This window comes from Mytilus edulis, chromosome 2 (genome assembly GCF_963676685.1).
Source record: "Mytilus edulis chromosome 2, xbMytEdul2.2, whole genome shotgun sequence".
In the NCBI taxonomy this organism is placed as follows: Eukaryota; Metazoa; Mollusca; class Bivalvia; order Mytilida; family Mytilidae; genus Mytilus; species Mytilus edulis.
The window spans coordinates 96,100,576-96,111,730 of NC_092345.1; the positions used below are offsets into that span (position 1 = coordinate 96,100,576).

The window sequence follows — 11,155 nt, forward strand, 5'->3', positions numbered from 1 at the left end:
AGAAAAAAGTATATGTACATAAGTTTTATAATGAAAACTATCCATTGAGTTATAAAAAAACATATGCATTATTTTTTTTAATTTGAGGTTTCTTATGACTTTAAGTAATGAATTTTAGGGGGATTTTATGAAACTTTGGTGAATATATTAATGTAACATCCCTTTTGATTTGTATATATATTTCTAGTTGATCATATAATTTCATTTAAAGCATAAAAGACAAGTTAAAAGAGCAACGGGCGTATCATGCGCTAAAGCGCAGCCCTTTATTTGTCATTCATGTCCAATGCACGATGATTAATCAATATTGTAGACATCGCAATATCTACAATGTTAACACAATATTGTGTCAACATTGTTTACATTGTTTGAACCCTTATATATTGTTTACATTGTTGACATTGTTAACATCGCGATATATACAATCTAGAAAATATATTGTGTTTACATTGTTTACATCGCGATGTATACAATGTCAACACGATGTTGTGTCAACATCGTATACATTGTTTCAACCTTTATATATTGTTTACATCGTTGACATAGTTAACATTGTGATGTATACAATGTTAACACAATGTTGTGTCAACATCATATAAATTATTTGAACCCTTATATATTGTTTACATCGTCGACATCGTTAACATCGCAATGTATACAATGTTAACACAATGTTGTGACACAACATCGTATACATTGTTTGAACTCTTATATATTGTTGACATCGTTGACATTGTTATCATCGCGATGTATACAATGTTTACATGATATTGTGTGTTCATCGCTTACATTGTCTTAACTCTTATATATTGTTTACATTGTTGACATCGTAAACATCGTTATGTATACAACGTTAAAAAGATTTTGTGTTTACATCGCCATATAAACTATGTTGACACTATTTTGTGTCAAATCAGAGCTATAACATCACATTTAATTAAAATATTTGTTGTTAAAAAAAACATAAAAATGCAAACTGTATATATGTAGTCGACAAACTTCATTGAATAATATTATTTGAATGAATAAAAAAACTTTTTATTGATATTGTAAACATCACAATGTATACGATGTGAACGATGTAAATACAAAGGTATAGACTTGGTACACATTATTTATACAATGTTGATGATGTAAATGATGTATAAACAATATTCAAACATCACGATATAAACGATGTTAACAATGTAAACAGATAGTTATAGAGTCGATATACAACATAAACACGATGTTGTCACAATATTGTCAACATTGCGATGTATACGATGTGAACGATGTAAACACAAAGGTAAAGACTTGGTTCACAATGTCAATACGATGTTGACGATGTAAAAACGATATTGTCAACATCAGGATGTAAACAGAAAGATATGGACTCTATATTCAACATAAACATGATGTTGACACGATATTGTAAACATTGCGATGTATACGATGTGAATGATGTAAACACAAAGGTAAAGACTTGGTTCACAATGTCAATACGATGTTGACGATGTAAAAACGATATTGTCAACATCACGATGTATACGATGAACGATGTAAACAGAAAGGTATGGACTCTTATATTCAACATAAACACGATGTTGACACGATATTGTAAACATTGCGATGTATACGATGTAAACGATGTAAACACAAAGGTAAAGACTTGGTTCACAACGTCAATACGATGTTGACGATGTAAAAACGATATTGTCAACATCTTGATGTATACGATGTGAACGATGTAAACAGAAAGGTATGGACTCTATATTCAACATAAACACGATGTTGACACGATATTGTTAACATCACAATGTATACGATGTGAACGATGTAAAGACAAAGATTAAGACTTGGTTCACAACATTTATACAATGTTGACAATGTAAAAACGATATTGTCAACATCACGGTGTATACGATGTCAATGATGTAAACAGAAAGTTATAGAGTCGATATACAACATAAACATGATGTTGACACGAATTGTTAACATCACGAATATACGATGTGACAAAGGTACAGAACATAAAGATAGGATACAATATTAACACAATAACGACACTATAAAGTTGACATTGCAATGTTGACAATATCGACAAAACATCGTGCACTGGACATACTTTGACAGTTGTAATAAAATTTTATATTTAGAACTATCAACATAATATCAATGATTAGTAAAGTAGGCGAGACATTTCAGTGTGTGCACTCTTGTTTTTCTTCAGATTGTTATTGCAACCCCTGGACGTTTAATTGATGTTTTAGAGAACAGATATTTAGTACTGGCTCAGTGTACCTATGTTGTTATGGATGAAGCAGATAAAATGTTAAACATGGGTTTTGAACCTGATGTACAAAAGATACTGTCATATCTCCCAGCTTCTAACCTTAAACCAGACAATGAAGATGCTGAAGATAGTGAAAAACTGATGAAAAATTATAGTACTAAGAAAAAGTACAGACAGGTTGGTTTATAACTTTAAGGTTTAAAGGTTGTATATTCCAAATCAGGGGCAGATCCAGGCTTTTTAAAAGGTGGGTTCCAACCCAGGATAAGGAGGGGAGTAACCATATGTCCCCATTAAAAAGCATTGATCATAAAAAAAAAGGGTTCCAACCCCAAGATCCCCTCTTTTTTCCCTGTATCTGCCACTGCAAACTGAATTTAATTTTTATGCCCCACCTATGACAGTAGAGGGCATTATGTTTTCTGGTCTGTGCGTCGTCTGTCTGTCCCGCTTCAGGTTAAAGTTTTTGGTCAAGGTAGTTTTTGATGAAGCTGAAGTCGAATCAACTTGAAACTTAGTACACTTGTTGCTTATGATATGATCTTTCTAATTTTAAAGCCAAATTAGTCTTTTGACCCCAATTTCACGGTGCACTGAACATGGAAAATGAAAGTGGGAGTTTCAGGTTAAAGTTTTTGGTCAAGGTAGTTTTTGATGAAGCCGAAGTCCAATCAACTTGAAACTTAGTACACTTGTTGCTTATGATATGATCTTTCTAATATTAAAGCCAAATTAGACTTTTGACCCCAATTTCACGGTCGACTGAACATAAAAAATGAAAGGGGGAGTTTCAGGTTAAAGTTTTTGGTCAAGGTAGTTTTTGATGAAGCTGAATTCCAATCAACTTGAAACTTAGTACACTTGTTGCTTATGATATGATCTTTCTAATTTTACAGCCAAATTAGACTTGAGACCCCAATTTCACGGTTCACTAAACATAGAAAATGAAAGTGGGAGTTTCAGGTTAAAGTTTTTGGTCAAGGTAGTTTTTGATGAAGCCGAAGTCCAATCAACTTGAAACTTAGTACACTTGTTGCTTATGATATGATCTTTCTAATATTAAAGCCAAATTAGACTTTTGACCCCAATTTCACGGTCGACTGAACATAAAAAATGAAAGGGGGAGTTTCAGGTTAAAGTTTTTGGTCAAGGTAGTTTTTGATGAACCTGAATTCCAATCAACTTGAAACTTAGTACACTTGTTGCTTATGATATGATCTTTCTAATTTTACAGCCAAATTAGACTTGAGACCCCAATTTCACGGTTCACTAAACATAGAAAATGAAAGTGGGAGTTTCAGGTTAAAGTTTTTGGTCAAGGTAGTTTTTGATGAAATTGAAGTCCAATCAACTTGAAACTTAGTATATATGTTCCCTGTAGTATAATCTTACTAATTTTAATGCCAAATTAGATTATTACCCAATTTTTACAGTCCATGGAACATGGAAAAGGATAGTGCAAGTGGGGCATCCGTGTACTTTGGACACATTCTTGTTTACCCAATTTTACGGTCCATTGAACATGGAAAATGAGTGCGAGTGGGGCATCCATGTACTTTGGACACATTCTGTTATGGCAAAATTATCAGCCTTATGTTATTACTTGTTAATCACCATTACATGGTTTGTACTTATTCTAAAAATTAGTACTTTGATCATCTGCTGTCTACTTAGATAACTGTTAATTATTTCAATTTTTAAAATAAATACAAGGAAAACTTCAGTATCAAACAAATAGTATTTTCAGCAATTTATTTCATATTTTTGTTGTTATGAATATTTAAATTTTGTGACAATGTGATGATTTTAGTTTCCAAATAATGGTTCGAGACCACAATTGTCATCCCTTGATTTTCGTTGTTCACGAATATAGTCCCTAGTGTTGACAGTAGGTTACTTGCCAATGTTTTTTTATACCCCTTCCAAATTTATTGCTCCATGTTTTATGTCTCAAATTGCAAGAAGGGGGGTAAAATTACACTAAAAAATTTGGGTCCAGAATTTAAAAGGAAAGTAGTGATTTGGTCCAGCTGAAAAAGGTTAAAAATTAGCACTTTGGAAGCTGTCAAAAGATTTCAAGACGCCCTAAACATAAAATTGTCCATATCTTGAGTTAGAGCCATGAAGTTTTCTATTATTTTGATATAATTTGTCCCAAAAGTAGTTCAACACACTGTAAAAATTTAATTGAGAAAGCACAGGTGGGATTTTTATTTTTCATTTATGTTCTAAAAGAAATGCACTACGAAATAATTGTGGTCTCGAACCTAATGCATGAATATACACGTAGTTAGTTTCAATGATTTTTTTTTAACTGCACCTTCGGTATCTTTTAATTTGATTTTTACTTTTTTATATTAGTTACATACACTACAAGACATTTTGTAGAAATCTTTGGTTAAATTCAAATGATATTTCACTGACCGGTACAGTTCTCTTTTAAAGTTGTTAACAGTTCTGCAAAATGTGTAACCTTATATTTATTTTGACATCCAAAGTAAAACATATATATCAGCACCAGTAATATTTTATCACTTTATAAAAACTGATTTGTAAAAGAATTAAGAATATGTTGGTATTAATGACCTACATTTCCTGAATCATTCCTTCTTTTCTTCTAACAATTTTACTTTGACATTTGATTTCAGACTGTGATGTTTACAGCTACTATGCCCCCAGCAGTAGAAAGATTAGCAAAGAATTACCTTAGAAGACCTGCAGTTGTATACATAGGGTCTGCCGGCAAACCAGCAGAGAAAACAGAACAAATTGTATACATGGTATCAGATAATGAGAAGAGGTATTAAAATTGTTTACTACATGATAACTGATACTTCACAAATATGTTCTTGTAATTACTATTGTGATTGTTGAACAATGAACATGAATGTGAAATAAGCTTTTACAATTACAGGAAATGCTACTTACAAATTTCTCTAAAACAATTAGTGTAATCACAAATTTCTCTTAAAAAATTAAAGTTAAGTTATTATTTTTGCAAAGCCCAACTGTTTCAATTTTTGCAATAATAATAACTTATAATGTACCAAAATGAGCAGATTTATTTATGCCCTCCAATATTCAAATTCAACTACAAATAAATGTCTTATATTTTGGATTTCTATGTCATCTATTGCTATGGTAAAATAAAGGGAAATCTTGCTCATAATCCTGACCTAAACATGAAATGCCTTAGGTCACGTTAAGATCATTGACATTAAAAAAGAAAACAATTTGTAAGGAGAATACATAAAAAGTTGCAAAGGGGCCAGCTGAGGACCACCTCGGGGTGCAGGATTTTTTACTCCTTTAAAGACCAATAGGTAGACTTCGACTGTTGCTGTTCTTTAGTTGGGTTGTTGTCTCTTTGACATATACCCCATTTCCATTCTCAATTTAATAAGTAACACATAGAGTATTTTTTATGCTTAAGTTGACAAAAATCATTTTAAGTTATATTGAAAAGAAAAGTTAGTGTCTCGTTACATGAAAAAAAAAATATTTTGCAAATATGGCTTTAACACAGCGCAGCGTAAAGTTTTATGATCCACTTGAGTGTATATCAAGATGTATTTATGGAAACAAATAATTATTAAGTTATAATTTAATAGTATAAATGTATTGTCTGCTCTATGGTTGGGTTGTTGTCTCTTTGGCACATTCCCCATTTCCATTCTCAATTTTATAACTTATAATTTGATAGTTCAAATGTATTCTAATTGAATTGTAGGAAGAAGTTGGTTGGAATTCTACAGAGTCGGCTTGACCCACCAATTATTATCTTTGTCAACCAGAAGAAAGGTGTGGATGTGTTGGCTAAATCTCTTGAAAAGATGGGCGTAAGTAATGTTGTAAAAAATATAAAATACATATATATTTTGTCTTACTTGCATTAAGGCAAAATGAAGGCAAAAAAGATACTAATTCAGCTCTGATAGTTTAAATTATTTGTGTCAAGTTTTAAATTTCAATAGAGAAGGATAATTTATTATGATGCCTCAATGTTGGAAGTTTTTGTCTTGGGTATGTCTGTTGTTCTTATCTTCATTTCATTGTTCATAATTTAACATCATGAGTAACAGTACAGCTATATTTTTTATGTAGAATTATTTAAAGCATACATGTCCGTTGAACTTCATGTAATGGTTTTGTGATCAACTTTAACGATTACCATAAGAAGGCCACTATATAAGTGGAAAATGATTGAACAAATAGTATCAAGTTTTGTTCTGCTTCCAATAGACATGCAAACAATATTTTCCTGTTCCAATAGTAAAAAAAATATCAAATATGACCAGCTTAACACAATTTGGATCATTATAGCTTGTTAACCCTGCTTAAATTACAAGTAGTATGTATAACAAATAAAAAAAGCATTTAACTTATAGTTCATAATAATTGTTTGGAGCCCTGGATAAATCATCTGAATCATTATATCTTTCAGTTCAATGCTACAACATTGCATGGTGGTAAAGGTCAGGAGCAGAGAGAATTTGCTTTAGCTAGTCTGAAGAACGGATCAAAGGACATCCTAGTAGCTACTGATGTGGCTGGTCGTGGTATTGATATCAAAGATGTCTCTCTCGTCATTAATTATGACATGGCTAAATCTATTGAAGGTTAGTAAAAATTAAGGTTAATGAAAGATTTGTTTTGATAGAATACATTGGCTTCTGGCCAAAAAAATACAGAATTGATGACAGATATATGATAGGGATTGATTGATTGATAACAATCTGAACGAGAATATAATGATAAAGTAACTTCAAACCAAAGTATTTTGTTATATTAATTATTGGAAGGTGTCAACAAAATTATGTCCAACATTTCTGTGCTAATAGTTGATCTTGATTTTTATGCCCCACCTACGATAATAGAGGGGCATTATGTTTTTTGGTCTGTGCCTCCGTTCGTTCGTCCGTCCGTCTGTGCGTCCGTTCGCTTCAAGTTAAAGTTTTTGGTCAAGGTAGTTTTTGAAGAAGTTGAAGTCCAATCAACTTGAAACTTAGTACACATGTTCCCCATGATATGATCTTTCTAATTTTAATGCCAAATTATAGTTTTGACCCCAATTTCTTGGTCCACTGAACATAGAAAATGATAGTGCAAAGTTCAGGTTAAAGTTTTTGGTCAAGGTAGTTTTTGATAAAGTTAAAGTTACATCAACTTGAAACTTAGTACACATGTTCCCTATGATATGATCTTTGTAATTATAATTCCAAATTATAAGTTTGACCCCAATTTCACGGTCCACTGAACATAGAAAATGATAGTGCGAGTGGGGCATCCGTGTACTATGGACACATTCTTGTTTATAGCTTGACAAGAGAGTTGTGTGAATTGATGTTGTGTGAAGTGAACAAGTAGACATAAGAATATACAGGTCATACTATTGATGTTGTGTGAAGTGAACAAGTAGACATAAGAATATACAGGTCATACTATTGATGTTGTGTGAAGTGAACAAGTAGACATAAGAATATACAGGTCATACTATTGATGTTGTGTGAAGTGAACAAGTAGACATAAGAATATACAGGTCATACTATTGATGTTGTGTGAAGTGAACAAGTAGACATAAGAATATACAGATTATGTCATACTATTGATGTTGTGTGAAGTGAACAAGTAGACATAAGAATATACAGATTATGTCATACTATTGATGTTGTGTGAAGTGAACAAGTAGACATAAGAATATACAGGTCATACTATTGATGTTGTGTGAAGTGAACAAGTAGACATAAGAATATACAGGTCAAACTATTGATGCAATCTGCTGTTTAAAAGTAGGATGCACTAAAATATTTGACTTTTATGAACAGGCAAATTTTTTTTTATTTCTAAACTCCTCATAATTCACATAGAGGGTACGGTACACGAGATGAATTAAGATTTTTGAAAGAAGATTTTATTTTCAAGTTAGCCAAAATAATTTTGATTTTCTTTTTCCTTAAAGGGAGTTAAGTATGAATTTGTAGTCACATCACTTTTAACTTTGTACACAATCTATGCATATTTATTGTGATTTGATCTTTTTAAAACATATATCAAATTAGTGATTTGACCATGAATTCATAGTTTACTGAACATCCAATGTGATAGTTTGAAATCAGTACATTTGTAGGTTATTGTTTTGGTTTAAGGTAATTTTCCATGAAATCATAGTCCTATCAACTGAAAATTAGTACACAAGATCAATATGAGGTGGACTTTTAAATATTTGCCAAATAAAGGTTTTGACAAAAAGTTGAGAATGGTGTAAAAGTATGGTATATACTTGAAATTGTATTCTTTGACAATCAAGTTATTACTCCCTTTAAGGCTGTTTACCGGTAGTTCATTTCTACTAATTGCTGATCCTTAACAATTGAATTAATTTCCTTTTCTATAGAATATCCAAGTACAAATTTTTCTCGCAGAAAGCTCGACATAGGGATAGTGATCAAGTGGCAGCAGCATTAACAAACGTCTTAAAAGCTTTATATTCATGTAGATGGATGACTTGGATGCTTCATACTTTGTATATAGATGCCTTATCTTACAAAGTTTTCGTCTGTCATATGTTCATTGTCATTGACCTCATTTTCATGGTTCAGTGACTACTTGAAAAAAAATTAAGCTTTTTTTGTAATAATAATTTTTTTCTTATTACTGTGGTGTATTTTATGATGTACATGTCAGTCTCACAGGTTTAATTTGACCTCGACCTGATTTTCAAGGTTAATTGCCAGGGGTTGAATTTTAGCTTTTTTGTGTACTGACCAGCCGGACCAGTGGACTGAAAAATCTACTGGTACAGCTGCAAATCTACTGGTCCTGCAAAAATTACATTCATTTGAAAAACACAAAATAAATGATAGATGTTAAGTTTTATTTTCATGCTTTCTTTTACATATGTTAGACAAGAAAGAGAGAGAGTCTTGATCCTGATTTTGATAAAGGCTTTGATAATTTCGATTTTTTTTTATCAAAATCGGGATCTTCCAAAAATTTCCACATTATGTATTGTTGTGAAGAACACTCACCCTAGATATTAATCAACTTGATTAATTGTAATGCTTAGTACCCCAGAGTACCATGTAACTGATTTCACAGGTCAATTTTTTGGTAAACAAACCGAGTTTGCGATGCAATCAGGGGTTTTTATCGACAAATTTCTACTGGTCTGCCAGACCACCAGCTGACAAAATCTACTGGTCCGATGCAAATTCTACTGGTTTCGGAACAGCGTAAATTTCTACCCCTGTTCATTGCTCACTGTTGAGTTTTTTTCACTTGGTCTGTTTTTCTTAAACTATAATCAAAAGGTCAACTATATTTGTTGTATGGAATGATTGTGAGGTGTATGTTATCATCTGACCTCATTATCATGGTTCATTGGTCAATATTTATTTTTTTATTTTTTTTAAATTTGAGAATGGAAATAGGGAATGTGTTAAAGAGACAACAACCCGACCATAGAACAGACTACAGCAGGTCACCAACAGGTCTTCAATGCAGCGAGAAATTCCCGTACCCGGAGGCGTCCTTCAGCTGGCCCCTAAACAAATATATATATTAGTTCAGTGATAATGAATGCCATACTAAACTCCATTTTCTATTTCTTAGAAACCATAAGCAATAGGACAACTATATTTGGTGTATTGAATGATTGTAAGGTGTACATATATTTCTTGTTTGGTTTATCTGACCTTGGACTCATTTTCTTGGATCATGTTAAGTTGTTGTGATACTTGTAGTAAAGCTTTATATAAAGGACTATCAACATAAAATCAATGGTTAGTAAAGAAGATGAGACATTTCAGTATGTGCACTCTTTGTTATTATAGTTAAAATACATTCATTGAAAAGTTAGAAAAGAATTGGCAACAAAATATTTAACACCATTTTTTTGTGTGAATTTCAGATTACACTCATCGTATTGGAAGAACTGGTCGTGCTGGCAAGACTGGTACAGCTATTACATTCCTGACCAAGAATGATAGTTATGTGTTCTATGACTTGAAGCAGGCTTTGATAAATAGCCCTGTGTCACATTGTCCACCAGAGCTTGCAAGCCATCCTGATGCTCAGCACAAGCCAGGATTAGTTGTTCAGAAGAAGAGAAAAGATGAAACTATTTTTCTGAGCTAAATTACATACATTTATACATTGTATAATAATATTGGTCAGACTTTAATGACATGTTTAAAGATATCCAAGATTGTTATGACCAAGGATTGCTTAATTTGAATTTTGAATTTTGTCTTCTGCAAATACATGTATGTATTTTGTGAATGCATACATGTTTCATATGATGGGATATTGATGTAATGATAAGTATAGATGCAGATTGAAGATTTACTGCGTATTACACACTTCTATAGTGTGGTTTCTGTGTAGAATATTTTTGATACTGCAACTTCTTTTAAAAATAGTACTGAAAAGATTTAACTACATACAACTTAATTTTCAGAATACATTTGTGTATAAAGAGTTTTATTGTAGTTTTAACCTACACAGTACATTTGTTATTACATAAGCTAAAGTTGGAGTAATTTAAATTATGTTAAATTTATAATATCATTACACATTCATGAAGTATGTAATGTTTTGTCATGTTAATGGATACCCAAGTTTTTATGAATGATATGTTGTAAATGTTATGAATAAATCATAGAAATATAAGTAGCTATTGTGATGATTTACGGTATATGAAATTACTACCTCCTCTATTTATCAATATAAGACACAGCTGTGGATTTTTTTTAGTCTAGCAATTCATTGTTTAAGGTAACAACAAAACATTGAATTACTGACAATTTAATCTGTTCCTTAATGGCCAACCTTGCCAAATGACCAGAGAAAAGGTATCAAACCTTAAAAAAATGTAAATAA

The 11,155-nt window shown here is 31.7% G+C and overlaps 1 protein-coding gene across 2 annotated transcripts in view; it reads left to right on the forward strand.

Annotated features, from left to right (window-relative positions):
• LOC139513568 (probable ATP-dependent RNA helicase DDX23) overlaps nt 1-10,945 on the forward strand; it is a 46,442-nt gene extending 35,497 nt beyond the window's left edge. For both annotated transcript variants that reach the window (XM_071302194.1, XM_071302195.1), the window contains exons 12-16: nt 2,213-2,452; nt 4,924-5,075; nt 6,006-6,114; nt 6,720-6,894; nt 10,185-10,945. In XM_071302194.1, the coding sequence (XP_071158295.1) occupies nt 2,213-2,452; nt 4,924-5,075; nt 6,006-6,114; nt 6,720-6,894; nt 10,185-10,411 (903 nt within the window). In that variant the 3' untranslated portion in view covers nt 10,412-10,945. The remainder of the gene's footprint in view (nt 1-2,212; nt 2,453-4,923; nt 5,076-6,005; nt 6,115-6,719; nt 6,895-10,184) is intronic.
• The last annotated feature ends 210 nt before the right edge of the window (nt 10,946-11,155 follow it).